The sequence below is a fragment of the Patagioenas fasciata genome, chromosome 2 (assembly GCF_037038585.1).
Source record: "Patagioenas fasciata isolate bPatFas1 chromosome 2, bPatFas1.hap1, whole genome shotgun sequence".
Classification (NCBI taxonomy): Eukaryota; Metazoa; Chordata; class Aves; order Columbiformes; family Columbidae; genus Patagioenas; species Patagioenas fasciata.
Window position 1 is genome coordinate 56,486,715 of NC_092521.1, and position 22,786 is coordinate 56,509,500.

Genomic DNA, 22,786 nt, shown 5'->3' on the forward strand with positions numbered 1-22,786 from the left:
GCACTAATATGAAATTCAAATTAAATACTTAGAAACCAAGCTTAAGCACAGTAGTTGCATCTTACCTGGTGGATAATTCCACAACACAATCATGACCAACTTACGCAAGAAATAATACCAGTTTGTTTATTCATTACAAATCCATTAAACAGCAATTAATTAAAACAGTGAATTATTGCATGTTTTACTATGCTATCATTTCTGCAGCAAAAGTTTATAATGTTCATATCATGGTAGAATTAGTCCTTTCTTTCAGCATTCTGCTTTTTTTTGGACTAACAGCAACAACATGACCACGTGCAGTAGCCACGGGATTGGATTATCTTTGTCTTCAAATGTGATTCTTCTACTACAGAGACAAACTTGTATCAGCTTCCCTACCTCTGCAATTAAAAGTATTAACTATTGAGACATCCAGGTTAACAGGCTCATTTTTAAGGCATCCTGTAAAACAGTTATACGCTAGAAAAGACAACCTGACCCACCTAAAGCACTCAGGTACCTCCACCACATACGAACAGAACGTTCAAGACTGCACCACCCCAGTGAGTCCCATTCATCAACCTTCCAACACTGGTTTATTATCCAGCGCAGACCCAGGTATGCAAGTCAGAGGCAGCATGCTCGCTTCTTACAAGTGCCACATCATTGGTTTTAAACCTCTGTCCCATTAGCTACTATTAAAAACTCTAAAACCAGGAAAGAGATGATCCAAATAAATTATTACCTTCTTAGCTTATCCAGCCAGTGTCCTTTGATTTCACCAAGTAGGTGCGTATCCGCTAAAAACATGGCCTTTAGGACTGAAGGCGCTTTTTCACCCGTGTGAGCTCCAACTTCCACTTCTGGCCATTGACATTGAAAAATTACCACATAGTAAATCAAAAATTCACAAAATATTAACACGGAGCTGACAAAACACACAAGTTTCAGCAGGAAACAGAGTCTCTTCTTCAAAGGAAGGCTCAGCATTGCAGTACCAGCTTAAGTCTCTTTTCCAATGGCTCAGTTCTCCTCTCTCAGGTAAAAGTGGTAGGGGCTACTCAGAGGACCATGCTGGGTTTCGTATCAGTATGAAATCCCTGTGAAGAAAATACAAAATAAAATATTAATTAAGCCAGCATTCCCTGTGAAAAGCTACCATGTGAGGCCTACAGTGTTAGCTTCTCGTAACCCTGAAAGACTTGGAAATATGTAATTGACCTAAAAAGCGAAGTTGGTCTCCTTCAGGTATGCAGACGCCGTGCTGCTGAGAACAGAACTGCACTCCCCTCTCCCGGGACCAACGCGACCAGCTTAAAGCAGCCAGGATCTTGGTGCCTGATGCTTTTTCTAAAACTACAGCGAAAACACTGCGAGTAGGGGGTCAAAAGCAGGTAGAGACAGAGCTTAGCTTTAACAGCAGAACAAAAGTCCATTAAGATCCATATCATCCTGGCCACTGCAATGGCACGTGCCACCACTTTCTGGCACAAGTCTCATAACACGTCCATGCCAAATCAATGCAGTTACCACATCTAATATGGCTTGTTATGATCTCCAACAACCGAGAGCAATTTACTATCCCAGAACAAGTTTATTGGAGCTTTTTAGGAACACAGGCTCAGACATGTGACTTAGCTAATGCCACTTCATTTCTAACAAGGGGAAACCAAATAACATCTGAGCCTTGGAAACAGAAACTGCGCTGAAAAGAAATATGGGGAAATGAGTCTAAACTGGTAAACTTACTGTATTTACTGATTTCTTCCACCTTGGATAGCTTGTAACCCAAGCAGGGAACTTACCCCTTTTGAAACTACGATTTTATTTTATGTCATTTCAAAGGCTAATCCAAAACAAATGTCTGCCCTCTGATAAGCCAGGATTGTAACAGGGCTCACTCATTGTTTCACTTTTTTACAGGCATCAAACAGAAACTCATTATTCCTACTGTAAGGAGGAAATACCCACACTTCTACAGTCCTGTTACTTCTACAGCCTTGGCAAAAACACTTTCCCAGTGTACCTGCCCACAAGAAACAAGTGTCCCACCTGGGAGAGCAGGGATACCAGCCTTATTTTCAGGTAAAATCATTTGGGTTCCACATGCAACCTCTCAGGGTTTCTGTCTGAAGATATCACGTCTGAAAAAACCACTTTTTAAAGGTAAACAGCCTAGCATGGTCCCAGTAAAAGGGACTCCAGGAGAGCTATAGAGATGTTACTTCACACGCTCCTGAACAAACTTCTTGAGAAATCCACAAAGAAAAGTCTTGTCCCTGCCCAAGAATGGGACGGCACTTTTGCTCTCTACAACAGAAAAATTCAAGCAGAGTACTGATATCCAGGCTGTTAGCAAATACACAACACAGTACTGGGTGACTAGCAGCCAGTGTTCATTTACACTGACTAAATCTTATTAGAACTGGGAACACTAGCATTTTTGTATATTTAGATCCTAAATATTAGGAACACTAGGACAAAATTACAGAACCACACAAAATTAGACTTAGATTACATTTTAGACTAATTACATTAATCTAATTACATCTTAGACTCTGTCACATGCACAACACAGAACAAAACTTAAATTGTTCTACCGCCCTGTGTGCTGGCCCATTTGATTGATGTCTCAAGGAAATAAAAAACTGATGTGGTTATTCCTATTTTTCCAATCAAAACCGCTATTTGATAATAAAAGTGGCTATTAAGCCACTTATTTTCAAACATGACCTTCCCGTATCATCACTACAAAGTAGTTATTCAAGACAAAGCACCATTAGTCTGCATCATGTAACATTTCTAATATGTATTATTTAATGCTAGCATGACTAATATTCAATTCTATCTAAACTTAGTTTCGCAGGAGAAAGCCACTGGCCAGACGTCACAATTCCACAATACAGAAGAACTGATAAAGGCTGATAAACTTGTTTAAAAGTAATCTCATCCACACCTTAACTAGTAATAAAAATCAACAAGATCTTGTTTGTACATCTTGCAACAAGGCAAGATTAAAGCATAAATGTCTGTTCAACAGATACAGCAACGAGGACAAGAGTCAGGTAAGTTCTTAACTGTAAGCACATAAATTCCTATGGCCTTATCCTGCACAAACTGCACCTACCCCAGAATCTGGAAGTAGACTTGGCAGTCCTAGACAGTCTCCTCTTCCCACAAAAAACAGCACTGATTTGAACAGGAAATGCCAGTAAGTCATTTAACTTGCGTTAGCATGTCAAAAAAAGGAAAAAATAAAACACTCTATGACTCTTATTATTCACAACCTACACAAAGTTTAAAACAAATAAAACCTGTCATTTTGCTATCAATGTCTATACATTCCCTAGAAGGTTTTCATTACATTATTTTTCACACAACGAATTTATTTGGAAACTGTCCAGACAGCTACAGAGCTGCAACAAGAAGCCAGTGCTACAGAACGGTGAAAAAAAATTAAGAAAGAAAGAGGAGAGGGAGGAGAGGGAGGAGAGGGAGGAGAGAGAGGAGAGGGAGGAGAGGGAGGAGAGGGAGGAGAGGGAGGAGAGGGAGGAGAGGGAGGAGAGGGAGGAGAGGGAGGAGAGGGAGGAGAGGGAGGAGAGGGAGGAGAGGGAGGAGAGGGAGGAGAGGGAGGAGAGGGAGGAGAGGGAGGAGAGGGAGGAGAGGGAGGAGAGGGAGGAGATCCAATCAAATGGGGAGGGAAGGGGGAAAGAAAAAACACACCACCTGCAATTAGTAGAAAAGAAAAATATCTTCATGTATCCTCATGGCAAAATTGCCGTTTTCAAAAGTCACAAGCAGCAACTGACAATCAAAACCCCAGAGCCGGTCATCTCTACACACATCGCTGTCCCAGCGTTTCTGCTGCTGTTACTATTCTGGGAGTTGTGCCAGAGGTCTCCCATCAGCACCCTACATTTCCAGCTTTCCTGATAGTGAAAGGAAAAATAAAACAGGAGAAGAAATGTCACAGAAAGTCAGTGATGCAGGATGAGCTGACAGCTCCTTCCCAGCTTTTGCTTCCCAGCCTGCGGCGTTTGCACATTCCCCACGCACCAAAGCACAAGCAGTTTAAAACCCGGCACCCAGGCACACGCAGTTATAATCCCAGGCTCACATACGGGTGCCCAAGGTCCGGAGACCCACATCCTCTCACACATGATGGAAAGGTCAAAAATAATGCTGTCACACTGCAGACAGGCTGCAAGATGGAGCTGTGGTTCAGTTCGTCACTGAACACACCGCTGCTGCTACTCCTTGCACAGCTGATTATTAAGATGAGACTAGAAACTGGTTTTCCCCAGGGCTCAAGGATCTTGGTTATGAGAAAAGACTGAAAAATTTCTTGCTGTTTCTTATTCTAAATAGATGGGAGTGGCCTGATGCAAAAGTGATTTTTAGAAGCTCATCATAAAGGTGAGATCAATATTTTCACCATATTAATTATTTTCAGTTGTCTGGGCAGAGAACATACTCTGCAAAACTCTGGACTTCAGTAGCTGGAAAAGAGCAAAATTCCGCTAGTCACAACAATTCTGTATTCAGTCAACATACACATTTCTCTATGCAGGGGAAAAATAACCTTGAACTATTCCTCACCTACACAATGTAAGAACCATTCTGCACAACACTTAAAAATCAACCTGTGGACAAGGACAATTACCGATTCATTTAATAATGTCAAAGCTTAAGCATGCTGGAAGTATAACTTTATACCCCAGAACTGTGGGGGAGAAAAAAATGCTCAAGTGACTAGTGCTCAAATAAAGAAACCTTTGATGCTTTCCATCTCTAGTGTTGACGTTTATTTTGTTTACTAACAAATATTAGACACATTTTTGCACTTCAAATACTTCCATCACACATACTATTCTTCCTATTTCCATCCATCAAGTTTACTGGCAACACAGATTTGCAACCCTCCCCTTTTCCATCTCTTTTCAGAACTTTATCCAGCTTTAACTTACAAATGAGCCATGAGTGAAACAAGGAAAACCTGACACAACGGTCTGTAGCCACAGCAAGAAGCAAGTACTTCTGGAGCTTTAGCCTCTCTTCTATGATTCTATGATTCTCTCTCTTACTTCATGAATATGTAACTCTGAATAACCCACATGCTTGGAGGCAAATTTATTTATTAATTTACAGCTACACAAAACTGTCCTAACAAAGTGGGATACACAAGTCCCAATCCTAGTCCTATCCCTAATGAGCATGAAAGTATTTTTATGAAGCTAAAGAAGCTGTATTAGCTTATAAATAAGTTTAGCATTTCTAACCTCACGATAAAGGTTTCACTCAGCCCTCCCATTGCGATGCCACAATGGTACAGATTAACAACTTCTTCCAGGTAAATGTATTTGTATAATGTAACTACATTAAACTTTCGCAAAATGTCGTTACAAACAAGCTCAGGTTCATATCTCACAAGGTTTCCCTTCTGCAAGGTGCGCTCACAAACAGGAGCTGTCTCTCACCATTCCGAGCTCACACTCTCTGAAGCACGACACGACATTTCTACCTTGTGAACTGGGACTCTCCGCACTCCAGTTTCCTTTCAGCACTTCAAATGCCAGAGCTCCTCAAATACCTCACTTTTCAATCAAATAAGAGCTGCTGATGAATTCTTGTTTTGCTACTGCAAGGCAGCTCTCTGACCCGTCTTTCTGAACACACTCTTTTCAATTATAAACCCTAAATCCTCCCTTCTCCTACAAATTTTAACTTATTATTGTGATTAAACAAACACTCCAAGCAGTGATTTAGCACTTTTAAGAAAATCCTTTGTAACAATTTGATGATATAATTAATTTCTGTCTGCACTGGCACATCCTTAAGGGCTGAAATTTGTAAAGACTCCCCAATCTACACACCTTTCTATAGTTGACAGAAAAGGACATATTGGGAAATTCTTCAAATTAAAATACAAAGATTTATCATATTCCCATAAACACCCACAACCCCTCCTGCAATGAATGTATGTTACGAGTGTAAAAGACAGAGGTTTTGAAACTTAGTTGAAGTTATACAGACCACACTTTATTTAAAAGCCATGTAAACAAAAATCAAAGGCACACAATACAAAAAGATTTCAGAACAGCTTGTCATGTTGAGATCATATATTGAATCCATAATGTTATCAAAATGTGGTAGGTTTAAATGTTGCAGTAAGTATAAAAGAATATGTGGAAAATCTACTTGCCATTAAACTAATCAGTATTACAAGTGTGCTGTAAAAGGAAGTCCATATATTGCACTTATTTGTTTCAAGCACTTTTCATACTCATTATTCAGTTTCACAGATTCCTGTACAGCATGCTTTAGATCTTCTACCTCTTCAAAAAAATCCTAGAAAAACCCAAAAATATTCACCTTAAGTTTTCTTTCAATGACATTCTCAAGAAGAGCTAGTCAGCATTTCAGTTGTTTTAAGTTCAAAGACATCTTTCATATTTTTATGAGTATATGGTTGAGTTATGCAAAAACAACTATGGCGAGATACAGCAATCAACTCTAACCCTAGCTAATCATTTAAAACTTTGCCATGAATATATAATGCAAGTAGAATTCAAGTTATGCTACAGCCTGAAATACAGACCAATAATAGGAAGGATGAATTAAGAGAAGGAAAAAATGTTGATTTATCAGGAAGCTACAAAAATAACAATCCAAAATGTCAAGGGAATAATGTCAAACTCATCTGTGCAAAAATGTAGCTATACATGCTCAAGTCAGCCAGTAGCTCACAACACGCCATTAATTTTGAAGATCTGAAAGTTGCAAGATTATGGAAAAGGGACAATAAGCAAGGAGAGAAATTAGGAGAGTGAATTAAGGAGGATGATGTTAGCATTTGAAGAAGACAAGAAGACAACACTAAAAACTTTAAGATGGAAAAATGGATACCATATTTAGACCTAGAAAGACATCAAATAGTTTTAGACCTGAACTGCTTCGTAAATGGCTAGTATCCCTTTAGAACTTTAAGTACAATTACATTTTGTTAATGAATGTTCTATTTCAGAATAGGATCTGTTATTTACCACTACACTATGTTTAAAAGTTTTTCACATTGAAAAGGATAAGATTTAAGATGCATTAAACTTGGCACAGTCTAAAACATATAGCGCTATCCAACAGGTTCAACTGGCTCAGATAAAAGCAATTTACAACAAAAGAGGGAATGAAAAAGAGCGATATGTAAGGCTACACAGAATATAAAGAGCCAGTCCCATAAGAAAGCCATAAAAAAACCAAGTCCTGTTGAACTTATTTAATCTCAGCCTATGTGGTTTTACTTTCTCTTACTGATCCTTTCATGATGCTATCCCAGAATGCATAACTTAACAAGGAGTTCTAGCTATACCTAATTCAACCAGCAGATAAATTCAGCTTCATAAGCTTCATTCATTACAAATATTTATGGCCCATCGCTTAATGGAACTATGTTTTGTTTAGCTCCTGCAACTCAGGTCTACTGAGCAATTCTGTTCCTTTGCAAGTGAAGTCAGAAGTTGTTAGGAAATACAACTAAGGTGAGTAGAGTGTAATCTCCCAAGACTTAGTTACATGAACCTTGGTAAATTCTATCTACCAGAGTAACACTATATCTACTTATATCCATCTACATGTTACACATTCGCCTGCCTATTCTTCTGACTTTTTATTTTAATGAACAGCTACATACATCTTAAATAATGTACAGCGACTTGAAACTACCTAAAAGAGTCACTGATAAAAAGCCATATGCTCAGGTTTATATACTTCTCTTCTGAACAATGAAACTTGCAGCCACAAGTTGTACCTGACTCCCAAAGATGGGGATCTAGAACTCACTTCAGCTCAATGTTCTACAAGTTTCACATCTAATGAACTACCTCCATCTTTTCCTGTTAGCCCTGCAATGAAAGCTAGCATATTATTTAGTTTGTGAGAAAGGATTGCAAGATAACAGATTCCCAAAAATTAAAAAAAAAAAAAAATCAAGACTTGAAGAATAAGCAAAAAACAACTTGTTGCTGAAACTAAATCTTAAATCAGTACCCTGCTTCCCTGAAAATAAGACCTACCCAAAAATAAGCCCTAGCATGATTTATCAGGATTTTTGAGGATGCTCAAAATATAAGCCCTACTCCAAAAATAAGCCCTAGTTACAGTTCATTAAAAAGTCAATTTAAATAGTGTCCAGGCAGCTATACATGTAAAAAAGTAAAATATTTTTGAGCAAAAATTAATATAAGACCCTGCCTTATTTTTGGGAAAATCAGGTACATTAAACTGAGTCCTCCAGAGCCAGATCAGATCTATTCATCTTCTCACATAATTTCAGGAATTACCAACTTTTCACACTTTCACTTTCTACACATACCAATCTATCACAAAAACTCCAAGGCCCTCTCCTCTGCCCCCCACCTCGAGCTTAGAGTTCTGTCAGAGGCATAACTTCAATATGTTTCAGTTCAAGAGGAAACGGCTTTCTTCTCACTGACATCATGGAGCAGTAGAAGTGATCATTCAAAAATATACTTTTATTATCGCTGCAAATGTCTGCTGGAAGGAATTAAGACGGCTACCAGCAGTTACAATTTTAAGGTCATAACGAGCTGAGGCCAATAATCCCTCATGAAGGAAATCAAATTACCCAAATATTAAAAAAATTAAAATCCACAAAAAAATCCACAGTTGTTTTTAAAAAAAGAAATAAATAAAAATTTGCACTATTCCTCTTCCCTAGCCAAGCAGTACTGTAGGACATTAACATTCCAAGGAGTCATTCATCTCCATGTCTTTCTCAGAATGCTATAAATTTATGTATTTTGCTCGATAACAGAGTAAGTTCAGCCTAAAGATCAGTTTTCGTTCAGGCACAAAAGTTAGTTTTTCAAAAGTCATCTATTCTTAAACTTGTCCTAAAATAAATTACCTTGTCTAATCCAGCTAATTCATTTTTTAGTGCTCTCCTTTCTGTAGACAACTTTTCATTTTCTTTCTTCAGCTTTTTAATCTCCTTCAACAATAGCTCTATATTCAAATAGAAAAATACATTCTTCAACCATTACAGTCAACCTCCTCCACATATGAATCATATTACAGCTAAAGAGCTGCCTACGTTTTGTGATATTAGAAAATTATGGTTCAGCTTTTTAAAGTACATTTTTCATAAAGTGATTTATTCTTTAAAATCAGCCAAGCACACTCTCAGGTTCTATGAAAGATAACAGGGCCTGTCAATTGGATAATCTGAATCTGCCAGTTTCTTAGAATGTGAGATTACTTTAAAATCCACACAACATACATCACATGCTTTGATTACCTTTTTCTGACTTACACAAGAGGGTCACATTAGCCCTCGCAGTCAGCACAGTTCCTGAAAATTATGCCTACATTATTTGATCTCTTCAATCTCTTTCTTGTGTTTTGAAGTAGAACAGAATAGCACCTTAACTTGTGGATTGATTTATTTATGTGAGAAAGAGCATGCTCAGGCCAGTATTGTCCGCTTTCATACCATATTTTAAAGCTAAAACCAGGTTCTTTTGTGTATCAGTATCTGAAAATCAAAGAATGGAGCAGCAAACATTATCCCTAAAGGATCTGCATAGGCACAGTTTAGTAGAATAACTAATAAACAGTACTAAATCCAGTCGTGCACTCCCACCCATGATTACACCAACATACCAACTTCAGAAAAAGAGAAAAGCAGCAAACATTTATTTTTATCACAAACAAATGCCAGGCTGGATCCATAAATAGGATATTGATTACGAGACGGCATTTTTACATAACAGGTTTTCAAAAATGAAAAACATTTTGTTAATAGATACTGCTGGTTGAAGCAGAAGATATAACCTGGAGTGTGTTTCTGGACCAGAAAACAAATGTATGCTCTCTGATGGGTATACTGGAAGGAACATCATCAGAATTAACTGTACCATTACCTAAATATTTACTGCAACAGGATTCCTTTTTAGAAATGTCCCTGCAAGATGTTATTTCTCCCTCTGGAGTTCGACTTCTTTTTCCAGAAACAGCACTAGTTTTCCAAGAAACTCTTTTACGTTCCAGTTGCTCAATTCTTTGCTTCTGCTCTCGAAGATTATGCTCTAGCTCATTAATTTTAATCTGTGAAGAAACTATTTTTTTTTAAAATGCACAGAACACAGTTCAGCTGAATATAACTAGAAACATATCCTGAATGTAAACCTAGAGCTTTCAGTTGCTGACTTAAAACTACATTCATCCAAAGGATCTGGAAGGAGAAAAAAATACAGCAAGTGAAGTCTTGCATACGTCAAAAGTGTTTTTAAAAAAATCTGCTACTGAGCACATGCTCACCAGACAGTAGAAATGTACATGCACAAAAACAGTAAACCTTTCCACACAATAAAGCGTACTTTTATGGTATCAACTGCCAACTTTAAGAAAAAGTACACATAATCCAAATCATAATGAATATGCATTTACAAACAAATAAAGCAGGTGCTGCAGACTCCTAGGAGGAAATTCATTAGACTGGTCAGCTGTAATGCTTAACCAATGCCTAACGAGGCAATACCCACTTGAAGCTTCTTGAACCACTCCTGGCCGTGCAACCCTACCTCTGCTCCGGTTATGATGCCAGTTTCTTTGCACAGCAAGGCAACAGATCTTGCTACCTAGAAGACGACGGTTTGCCTTCGTTTGGTTACCTTACTGCTGGATTTCTAATGTAAATCAGCTCAGGACACATACAGAAAAATATCAGGGCTGATGCAAGAGAGGTCAGAACATGCATTTGTGGCTGAAAGGGGTGGGTATGTACATGAGTAAAGAAAAAAGCAAGGGAAGGAGAGACAGCTTTCAGCTACAGACGTACCAGTGACAGAGTTCACTTTCAAAGCGAACTAGAGATCATTTTCCATTATCACAATGGCATGGGAAAAAAAGATGAGCATAAAAAGAAAAACATAGTCTCATTTTACGAATGTAAGAATTACTTTTCAGTCTCCCTAAAAGCTTATAGTTGGCTATCTGATACTGTCTCCTACAAATTCTACTTACAGTGAGATTTTTAATTGCTTCACTTTGCTCCTGGTTTGTTTTGATTTCTTTAACATAACGTTTCTGTAGCTCATTATACATCTGAAGTAGTCTAAAACAGAAGAAATGCATAAATTGCAATAAAATACGAAAGTCAACAAAATGTGCATCCTTTGTGATAAAAGTATTAGACGCCCCACAGAGATCACTTGGACTGTAGCTCTACTGTAAAGACTTGTCACAGAAATATTTAGGATGGGTGTGAATGAAATGTGACCTGCAACACAGAAAGCAACAGGAAAATACAGCAAAGCAAGAGTTAAAAGAATGGTCTGTATGGATAGCAAAGAATCCCTTTCACACAGCCAGACTGAGGACCCAGTTGTTTTTGTCCAGCCCACATGGCCAGAACTCTGATTAAACCTCAGTACAAATGACTTGTTGACGGAAGACCCAGACACTAGCAACAGGAGGGTGGCAACAACTTTGCAGCATGTCACACAGATCATTCTTCTCCCTGATGGCACAACAGGAATAGCAGAAGACCACTTCTGAAGTATATAAAAAAGCTTGTCCAAGAACTACTTTCTTGCCACCAATCAAGAACCCACAATGAGGACTCCTGAGGCAGTGTCCCCAGCTCTGTATTGCACAAAACATCTGATTGCTTCTGAGTGTGTGGGTGTGAGGATATGAGTGAATGAATTCTATAAGATGATGAGTGTGAGTGGGTAAAACCAATGGAAAAATAATATCCGAAATCTGGTTTATTTTGTCTTTGATATTACCTTGTATCAAGTTCTGTTACACTGATTTCCTACCATATTTCATAGCATTCAATTTACATATATCAGGCCCATAATGCAACTGATGAAGATGAACAGACATATTTCCTATTTTACTAGGAATTCTAGTAAGAGCTGGCATTCATACTAAGTCATGCCTGCGCACCACCAGCAGGATGAGTAACACTATAATACAGAACAACTTTGTAAAATAACATGTAAAGAGATGCTAGAAAAAAAGCTAAGTCAGGTTATCTGTGTACAACCTAATACAAAGCAGGTCCAGCACTAGATTCAAAGAGTAACTCAGACTTCTTCCACATAAGGATCTAATTAGTTACCCAATGCACGCCCTGAGCCAGACACCCAGCCTTCCTGTGCAGTTTGCAAAGAGAGTCTGGTACACTGTCAAGGAGGAAAGGGAAAGGCAAAGGGAAGTTTCATAATTATAGGTTAAAAATCTACAAAAACTATTTTGTGTGTGTATACATGCATGAAGGAGCTTCCCTAGCTCATCCAATTTTTATCAGTGAAAGATTTGAGAAAGAAATCAATTTTGTTCTTTGTTTAGTGCTATTTTCAAGTTTAATCTAAGATTTAGTATTTCCTTTTAAAAATGTAAATTATTTTCCATTGTTTCAAAGGCTGAAAGCAGCTTCCATAACAGTTAACAAAAACTCAACTGATTTAACCAGGAACAACACATTCTACAGAAGAACATTTAATTCTGTAAAGAATCAATTTCCAAGAACTCACCTGACATTGTCACTCTCTAGATTAAGATCCTTGCTGTATCCACCCTTATGCCATAAATGGGTTTCTGTCTGAACTTGAACACTTCATTAAAACAAACACAACAGCTTAATAAAATTAGATTTTACAACCTTAATTGGATCAAACAAAGCAACTGAAAAATGCTAAATCACTTTTCAGTTTGATTTGACAATAGAGATTTCCATACAGGATCATAAACGTACCAAAATTTCAACTTCAAATTCTTGCAAACAGTTACTTAAATCCTGGCAGGACTCTCTCCAAAACACTACCACTACGGTTTTTCAGGTCCTAAGGTCACAGTTTCTGAATCTCCTAAACAGCATTGATGCAATTTAACTATGTTACTTATGTTTGGTGGAAAAATAGCCTAAAACTCTATACAGTTAAACAGAGAGAGCATGTTGGCTAAGCAGGGGTACTACTTATTGATATTAAAACTGTTTATTTCACTAAAACAAGGAATTTTGTCCAAGTTGCCCCAGCCATCCTTTGTTTCTTTACACACTTCCAGTGTTCTCCATCCCCCAATCCTGTTCACAGGCAGCCCCTCAAAATATGGAGAACACACAAGGCCTAGGCCATCTGAAGAATATAAGGGTAAAAGTCCTGAAATACTGTGCTTCTTTTGATGCAAAAAGAAAAGTTTGACAATTCTTACTCTCTGCTTGTGACACAGTCATGCATTAATTGCTGCAGATGCAGTTTTTCTTGGATCTGACCCAGATTCTTTTCTAGATCCTTATTTCTCATGTGTAGTTTTTTCAACTTCTTGACTAACTGTTCATTTTCATCACTGAGCTGAAAAGGAAGAGAATTGAAAAAGAAAAATCAAGCAACTTTTTCAAATCAAGTGTTAATTGAGCTGATAATATTTCAAATTAAAATTACCTCCCAAAAGTTTCACTATGGTTACCTTGAACTATATAAATACATAAAGGAAAAGGATTGGAAACATAATTGGCTTCAAACTTTATGAAGAATTAACTAACATACAGCTTTTTTAACACATCTATTAAGGGCTTCTAACATAATTCATAATTCATTAGTGAATGATAAGGTGAACTGGTTTTGTATTTAAAAGTAAATCACAAAGGGACAAAACAAACAAGCTTTCAGTTATAAACTCTGAACACCATCTCAGCAACTAAGCTCAGGCACTTTCTTGTTTCAGCTGGGCAGGGTGCTGGGCCAACAAAGGTTGGACCAGACGATCCTTGTGGTCACTTCCAACCTAGTATTCTATTATTTGTTGTTATTGCTGTTTTAACCTCACCAAAGCCAAAAGAGCAAACTACAGCCGCACTAGCAGAGTTTCTTACGTGCAGGTTTGCTGAACCCCGCCCGGCACCATGGAATGATGCCTATCGCTTCGTCTACCACCCAAATGCACCTGCCTACATTGCCCTGAACCACGGGTTATTCAGTAACACCAACGCAATCGACCGATGCTCTGTCCAGAGAAGGCGGAGCAGCAAGAAAAACCGCCGGACAGATGGACGGACGGTGACCCCGCGGGCCAGCACTACCGAAGTCCCCACTCACTCGCAGGCACTTGTGCAAAGAGGGCAGCGCCATAGCGCCCGTACCGCCGCCACAAATCCGCCCGCCGCCCGCGGCGACCGCGCCGTGGAAGGACCTCGCCTAGCTGTCCGATTCACTGCCTGCCACCGCCGCTCGGGCAGGCGTCTTGCCACCAAAGCCCATCCGCACAGGCGCCGTACAGTAGACGTCATGGGCGAGCGACCGCACTGTGTCAAAGGCCCTGGCTACCTCCCTCCCGCCCCCCCCCCCCCCCCCCCGCCCCGTTGCCAGGGAAACGGCAGCGCTCGCAGCGCCCGCCGCTCCCCCCGCTCCCTCACAGAATCACAGAATGTCAGGGATTGGAAGGGAGCTCGAAAGATCATCCAGTCCAATCCCCCTGCCAGAGCAGGAACCTGAGGTTACACAGGAATGTGTCCAGGCGGGTTTTGAATGTCTCCAGAGAAGGAGACTCCACAACCTCCCTGGGCAGCCTGTTCCATGAAGAAGTTTCTTCTCATATTTAAGTGGAACTTCCTGTGTTCCAATTTGAACCCATTGCCCCTTGTCCTACCATTGGTTTTCACCGAGAAGAGCCTGGCTCCATCCTCATGACACTCACCCTTTACATATCTATAAACATGAATGAGGTCACCCCTCAGTCTCCTCCAAGCTAAAGAGACCCAGCTCCCTCAGCCTTTCCTCATAAGGGAGATGCTCCACTCCTTTTACCATCTTCGTTGCCCTGCGCTGGACTCTTTCCAGCAGTTCCCTGTCCTTCTTGAACTGAGGGGCCCAGAACTGGACACAATATTCCAGATGCGGTCTCACCAGGGTGGAGTAGAGGGGAAGGAGAACCTCTCTCGACCTACTGACCACCCCCCTTCTAATACACCCCAGGATGCCATTGGCCTTCCTGGCCACAAGGGCACAGTGCTGGCTCATGGTCAGCCTGCTGTCCACCAGGACCCCCAGGTCCCTTTCCCCTACACTGCTCTCTAACAGGTCATTCCCCAACTTATACTGGAACCTGGGGTTGTTCCTACCCAGATGCAAGACTCTACACTTTCCCTTGTTATATTTCATTACATTTTTCCCTACCGAATTCTCCAGCCTGTCCAGGTCTCGCTGGATGGCAGCACAGCCTTCTGGCGTGTCAGCCACTCCCAGTTTGGGAGAGGCACGGCCGGAGTGCGAGGCAGGCGGGCAGTGCCGCGGCTGGGAAGGGCTCGCCCCGGGGCTGGTCCGGCGCGTTTCACCGCCCGTGAGGCAGAGATCTTCTGCCCGGCCTGCGGCGGCCGGTGACGCGGAACTCGGAGCCAGCTGTGAGGTTCCAGAGTCGGCTTTGCTGTGGCCTCTGGAGACAGCCTAAGAACACCCAGTCCCAGCCCATCTCTTTTACATTGTCCTTAGTTTTATTCACAAGTTAATTTCCCATGACTAGCGACGACTGAGTGCTTGGGATTGAGAACGCTGCCAATTACAGACCTGCATGGGGACATTTTTACCTCAACACACACCAAGTCACGTATCTCTACAACAGTGAATTCTGCATCTCTTGCTCCCGCAACAACAGGCTGTCCAAGGTACAACCACCCAGTGCAGGATGGGTTGTGTCTTAGTCTTTGTGGTACTTGGTATTACTGCTGTTTGCTGGGTTTTGTCTTTTTTTTTTTTTTGTATTTTGCAGGTATTTTTTGGCAGAGCAGGCTGGAGGGCATACAGGCAGGGCAAAAGCATTTCACCCTCGCGGCAGACTGGACCATAACAGATAACATGCCAACAGAAGGCACCCACCAGCCACAAGATCACCCATCACAGCAAGACTGACCCAAAGCAGTGATTACTGCTGCCCTCTGTTGCCTGTTATCAGCAGTTCAAAACCTTTCCTGTTTCTGTCTCTCCAGGTCTCATATCTAAGTCTTTTGCTTTCTGTCTTTGTATAAAATGTTGCTTGTCTTGTTACTTACAGCCCATGGTATGTTGCCATCTTTTTTTTTTTGGATAAAATGTTGCCAGATATCACCTGCCCCTCCATCTTGACCATGTAGCTCACCTGATGGCAGGGCCTGGCAATTTTTGCAAGGAACCATTCATTCTCAGGAAGAGAGGAGGGACACACCAGCAGGTCACTGCTGCCTATCACGGGTTTACAACTTACCTAACACATTACAAGGCATCCCGGGCACTGTAAAGGTAACCAGAAGAAGGGAAGTGGGGCGTGCACCTCCAGCTCCAGGGTGCAACCCCAGCATCTCTCATGCTCCACCATCAACCTGGATCAGCCTGTCGCCCATCTGGCCGACCCCCTGCGCTTTGCACACAGGTCACAGTGCAAGGTAAAAGCCATTGTGCTGAGCTGAATATACGCAAGATCCAAGCTGTGAAGCTGCTGACAACCCCAGAGCGTGTGGGAGGGAACGATGTGCCCGTGCTGCCAACTGCTGCCAGAAATCCTCTCTATCTGCGAAGATTTCTGTATTGGTTCTATAATTGCTGAAGCCACACAACACTGCTAATTCTTGGGGCCCATGAGGAGTCACCTTGTCCTCAAATAGCCTGGCAACAAAATTGCTACTTTAATCAGCAACTAACACTGAATAAATTAGCAACTGACAGTTCATAGCACGAAAACCAGGAAGTCACTTCTTGATGAAGAGACGGCTGGATTTAACTAGCTACAGTAGCAGTAAAAAAAATAAAATAAATTTGGGAGGTATAATACTATCCAGCAACGCAATGGTGCTGCAGAAAAAAGGAGATCCCGTTTTCAGATGGAATAGCAATATCCTGAGAGGTAATTACTCAGTTCTATTCTGGTTTATCCAGCACAAACAAGATCTCAGGTGAGGTCCTGAGGAGTCTAGAAAACAGGAATAAAAATTCCATGAGGAAGAAAATACAGCATACCAGGAAGGGTTGAAATAACTGTGTTTGTTTAGTCCAGAAAACTGAGACTGCCAAGAATCATTCTAACTGACTTTATCTTCTATTATTGAAAAGGACAGTCATAATTGTTTTCTGTGTCCTCCAGAAGAAGATGGGCAGGAATAAAGTTACTTTCCAACAGCGGTTATATCAGTTGGATGACAGGGAAAATTTTCTTAATATCAAAGAAGAAAAATACACATAGATCTCCCTCACTAGAGCTTTTAACAAGTGGATCAGAGAAACAGCTGATCAGGCATGACTTTGGACACACATATATCCAATTTGCACAGCATACTGACATTCAGCAAGTAGACAAAGACCTCACTTTAAAGCCCTTTTTAGGCAAACATTTCAATGATTCTATTTTAGAAATTATTCTAATTTAGAAAAGAACACACTCTGATATAATAATACTGGTATTTTGCAAAATTTTGTAGAATGACTACTTCAGAAATAAATTTTCAAGCGACAAAGGGAAGCTGTAGTACAGGACAGTGGGGTGGAGAAAGATTAGCACAGTGGAACCCAGCAGACCCCACATACCAGTATCTCACTGTACACAGTACGAGTAGGATAACAATTTTCTCCTCAATATTGGGAATGTCAGGAGTAGTCATAATTGCTTAATACCACGTAAGGCAAGGCCACTTGAATATCAGGAATAGTATTTTATCAAGAATGTAGAAGGCTCATTAGGACTTATATTCCCATCAGTTAAAGATACTCGAAAGATTGATAAAAATGGCCCAAGGCTGGTAGCACTGGACATCAGATTTTGAAGAATACAAAAATCAAAAGATAATGTTAGCCTGCATGTATACATAAACCACATTTTACACAAATGATAAAAGACTTTTGAGTACTTCACTGGGAAACACATTCATCTTCCTGAGATACTAACAATACATGATTTTTTAAAAACTTCTCTGTGGCAGTAAATGCATGAAATGCCACTAAGATACTTATTTTCCACTGTAAACAACTACTGCAGGAGAATTTCCCTACACTATTATTCAGTTCATTTGTTGAATATGTTCTTTCTTCTTTGCATTTCTGTTTCTAGCTCAGCTTGGTACAAATTCGTGTGCTGGCACACATGAATGAAAATGTCATCGATTCCAGCAGTGCTGAGCCTGCTACTTACTGCCAAAGAGCTACATGTGCACCAAAATCATTGATTCAATTTGTCAGAAAACATATGAGCATGGGATTACTTGATGCAACCCTACAGTAACTCAAGTGTAGCCCTTCTTCCACACAGATTAAAGGGCAGTATGTGTCCTTTCAACCCTCATAGACTTGCTATCCTCATGAGATTTTCCATTAGTTAAAATTCTGCTGTGAAAATCTACCTGCCTTTGTAAAAAAGCATAAAAACTTCACCTGCTCCAGACTAATCTCTCTTTTATTCCATCCACAAGCTGTGTCAGCAATGACTCTTGAGTCCCTTTCAGGGCAGAAGATGGCAAGCCTCAAGCCATCTTTCTACCTGTTTCATTCTTTGCCAACATCAGTGCTGCCAGTCTCACAAACAAACAACCAGCTGAAAAATCACAGAATGATCTTGAACAAAATGGCCAACGGGGGGAAAAAGGCCCTTTCTCCATCTTGTTTTGAGCTCAGGTCAAGAAGTAATAATCCCACTTGTGTTTAGGTGCCTTCCCTGAAACAGAAGCCTTGGCACAACCACAGAGGACAGTTAACTGCAAAAGTTCGGAATTCAGTTCCAAACACAAGTATTTCCTGCATATCAAGGTGAAACACACCAGGACCTGACTGGATTTAAGATGACTGCTTGCCAAATTAGAAATAAGAAATATTTTCTCATAATACATAGGAGGAAATCAATTTAATCAAACAGAGGTAATATTTATTAAACCAAACTAGGTTACAGGATCCCTGCCACAGCACACTGACATAAGTTCTGTATTGCCTTCAGTGACAGAAACATCAGGTTATAATACCGGTTAGTTTTTGCAGGGTGGGGCGCACATTATTTTTAGTATTTCCAGTGGATAATGTTAAAAAACACTGGCATGCACGTTGCAGAAAGAGTCTACCAATTCTTCCTTCAAAGCCAGGGAAAAAGACCTTTACCACATATTATTCTATACTCACAGACACAGTCTAGGAAAAAAGAGTAATAGCTTGGTACTGTATTACCTTGTCCACAGAACTTTCTGCAGAGAAGAAAAACATCTCTCAGTGGAGAACAAAAGGTACTTGCACCCTAGGACAGCTCTCGCGGCCGTACCTCCTGGAAGGGAAAATTTCCCAGGATGACAGAGTCAGTCTGAAAACGCCAGAAAACACTGAAGGACACAATTTTACCAGTAGAGCTCCCTGTCAGACCTTGAAGCCAAAAATGTCAATTTCCAGGTTAGCCAACCCCCAGGGTAGATCTGAAGGGAGACTCCTGCCCTGCATGTCTGACACTATCTTTCCTTAGTTTGTGGCAGGAGGGAAAATGCAGAGGGTGTCCAAGCAGCGATTCCTGGGCTTTCTGGATGTAGAGGAGAAAGGTGGTCAGAATATGACTGCATGACAGAAAAGGAACACAAGAAACATCGAATACATCACTTAGAATGGTGCATTAATCAAAGGCTACGTCATCAATGAGCATTATGAAATAGGGTTAGTAATTTCTGATTGTCTCTGACGAAGCAGAAGTGGGATCAGCACAGCTCTTCTAGGGAGTCCAGCAAGAAGAAAGTGCATCTCCTTATGATTTACCTTCTCTTCTTGTATACCCAAAAGGCAAAACAAAAATCTGGGCCAAACATCCTCTTTTATCAGCCATAAAATCTCTCACTGCAGCACTACAATTGCACTAAACTATTACAATATTGTAGCAGTTTGCACAAACAAAAAGCTTGTCATCTGGGTTACCTCTTAAAGGCAGACTCAAACTTCATTCTTTGTGAGATACTGATAAAAGCTCCAGGGAAAAGGGCTAGAGACAGTAAACAACAATTTTATATGACTAATCCAACATAATCCTATGCTGTGTAAAAAGACCATCCGCATGGATTCCCACTGAAGTGCTTTAATAACAGTGCAGTAAGCCTGTGGCTGTCATGCTGAGGAAATGCTCTTTCACACTGAGGCTAATAATTCAAAAAGATTACTTCCCCCTACTCCCCCCGTATTTTATTAAAGCTGTTGGCCACTTGCTTTCCCATTTAATTCCCTATTAAGAGATCATCCATCAAACTCACAAAGTGACAAGGATCTGCACTGGAAGACATCTGCAGATTCCATGTCAATGACCAGCTACCTACAGAGACATGTCACCATCCCTCTGCAAAAATTACAACTGATTTCATTGCATCACTGAAGTGTGCAATTACACCCAAAGAAGAGGACTGCAAACTGTTGGCTGAGGCATAATTAAACCAATTTTGGCTGCAGCAGCTTCCCTTCTGGGCTGATCCTGCTTTTTGCACTGGGGACCAAGCAGACAGCGACAGGGATTTCCAGGCGGCACACTGAGCAGCCATCCCCGTGAACGCTGCGCTGCGGTTTAGGAGAGCGAGTGAAGGAGACTGCCACCTCCAGCGGAGCCACACAAGGGCTTCACACCCTGGGAGAGAAGGAAATCCACGACTATGCACCGCTTTCTGCTTTGAGGTCAGAGAGAACAGGTTTTCCCCTCCGCTGAGCATTTGTTGTCTCAGGGAAGGAAGCCCGACCTCTACAGGAATCTGATCAGGGCTCAGCAGGATTCAGGCAGATGAAGCATCCGAGAAACACTAGTATTTCAGGTTCATCCGGGATGGGCCTACGCGGAGCAGATGAGATTAAACACGTGGCGTGTGTGTAGGTTACGAAAGGCATGAGAGAGGCGCTGGCTGGCGTTTGGGGTTATGAAAGATCAGAGGTTACGAAAGACCTTGGCAGTTATGAAAGATGAGCCGAGAATCTGATCCAGCAAGACAGAGAAGCAGCTTCAACCCGCTTGGAGGTGAACAGACATTCAAAAGCACCCAGCAGCTCACAGGAGGGAGCTCACGCTGCCTGGCAGGTCTAGGCTAAGGGAAGGCTTGAAAAAAACTTCAGAACAGTATTAAGAAAACAGTCACCACAGACTAGGACAACAATTAAGAGAAATATTGCCATCTGTTTATAGGCCTTACAGGCAGCTGTATTTGTTTTGCAAAGTATTTGGAATGGTCTTAAAATACTTGCTGCAGCCACTGATTTTCTAAGAAGTATCACTTCCTGGCTTTTTACTTGTGTTTTAAATCTTCTACCTGCATAAGCCACATAGCTGGTATGAATCTGTAAAAACCGAGGGTTCATTCAATTGATATTTTAGCCCCTCAAGTTCAGCCTTTGGTGATCATGTTACTAATATTCTAGCATCAGGATGAAGAGAAGGTTGGGGAAATTTTCCTGAGCCAGATGGAGTCACTTATTTTCCAAATGCCACTCAAACATCACTCAAGAGAGATGACTGACTCCTGCTTAGAAAAATATTGAGAGCACCTCCCTCTGCTTTACAACAGTATTTCCTTGTGCCAGTGATTTTCTACAGCTGCCTTCAGTGAGGATATTTCTTCATCCCACCTACTACACTATCATTCACACTGCCCTGTTTCTAAAACATGAGTTAAACAGACCCTTCAAAGGCCTCTGTGGCAGCCTCATCACAGCAAACCTCCAGGCATTGCAGCAGATCTGAGACACAAGGGAGGAAACCATCCGCTCTACATCAGAATAATATCTAGCCAGTTTCAGCAAAAGGTATAGACTCTTTTACTGTTGACCCACTGAGCAACTAAAACTTCCCCTTTCAAGGGAAAACACAGAACACACTTTTATGATGGTCTGAGATGCTCCCTAGAATGCAAAGCCATGGTTAGCTGTGGATTTTATTTGCCAAAGTTAAAGCTGTTCTTACTACATCTCACCAGCACACACATCTCACCAGTAAATATGTTTATTCATCTGCTCCAGCATAGAAACTCTCTAGGGAATGTCCTGGAGCCACCTCAAGCTACGTTGAGCATGGCAACAGTAGAAAGCATGAATTTCTAAAACCTAGATGTCACTAAAATTAAGGAAAATCCAGAGCAATTCAGTTCCCTGCTATTGACATCATACTACATATGTTTATAGGGTTATTGCACTTAAATAAACTAATCTTACATGAGGACAAAGTAGATACAAGGTTGGAGGAAATGAGTGACTGAGAAGCAGAATAATCAGCAGAAGGATTGACAAATGTCTGGTAAGGATTTCATCAAGCAAAATTTCATAATTTCATACTTCAAGCAAACTTTAAAACTTCCTGGTATTAGTCACTTTCTCTGAGTTTGTTACTCTTTTTTTCTGAATCAAAACAGGGCCTAGAAAATATTTTGCTAAGTAGACTGACAGCCTTGCTGTCTTTGTGGTATCCACTGCCACTGTGCAGCTTAGAAATTTAAAGAACAAAGTAGAATTCTTGCACTATAATCCACTAAGTTTTGTTGTTTATCCTAGAAGGAAACAGTCCAAGCCTTTTATTTTTAAAAAAGTCAACTATTTTTTGTGAACTAAATTACAGGAGTGTTATGTCCCTCTCATCCCAAAGTCATCCACGTCCTACAAGATAAACAAGAAAAGAAAATAGATCTAGACTTAGGGTCTGTCAGAATAGACAGAAGACTCAAGTCAATTAAACTTAGCCTAGTCCATAGAAAATTAACAATTAATTTTGTGTTTGCATCAGGAATAGTAAGTGGTGGCATTATTAACTTAATGCAAATATGGTGATTGCTAAACCGCTT

General features: G+C 40.6%; 2 protein-coding genes across 7 annotated transcripts in view; both read right to left on the reverse strand.

Annotated features, from left to right (window-relative positions):
- The window catches only part of MPPE1 (metallophosphoesterase 1), a 31,193-nt gene that overhangs the window by 7,320 nt on the left and 1,087 nt on the right, over positions 1–22,786 (reverse strand). For 2 of the 6 annotated variants that reach the window (XM_071804268.1, XM_065831668.2), the window contains exon 2: positions 728–1,082. In XM_071804268.1, the coding sequence (XP_071660369.1) occupies positions 728–972 (245 nt within the window). In that variant the 5' untranslated portion in view covers positions 973–1,082. Of the gene's footprint in view, positions 1–727; positions 1,083–3,109; positions 3,474–3,708; positions 3,912–19,175; positions 19,270–22,786 lie in introns of those variants that run through there. The other 4 variants (XM_071804266.1, XM_071804267.1, XM_065831670.2 and 1 more) reach the window with 4 other exon arrangements.
- Positions 6,000–16,119, reverse strand: LOC136098355 (uncharacterized). The gene is made up of 8 exons (XM_071805500.1): positions 16,108–16,119; positions 15,183–15,449; positions 13,222–13,361; positions 12,543–12,623; positions 11,023–11,113; positions 9,921–10,104; positions 8,906–9,003; positions 6,000–6,330 (listed from the first exon to the last, which is right to left on the reverse strand). Exons 1-8 carry the CDS (start codon positions 16,117–16,119, stop codon positions 6,202–6,204), a joined length of 1,002 nt encoding a protein of 333 aa, XP_071661601.1. The 3' UTR covers positions 6,000–6,201.

Excerpts from the sequence above, each read along its gene's own strand:
- LOC136098355 (XM_071805500.1), bottom strand. Across the intron at positions 13,362-15,182 it reads TGGACAGGCTGGAGAATTCG|CTCAGTGATGAAAATGAACA; the intron begins GTAGGGAAAAAT and ends CTTCCTTTTCAG. Across the intron at positions 9,004-9,920 it reads CTGTTGCAGTAAATATTTAG|AGCTATTGTTGAAGGAGATT; the intron begins GTAATGGTACAG and ends ATTTGAATATAG.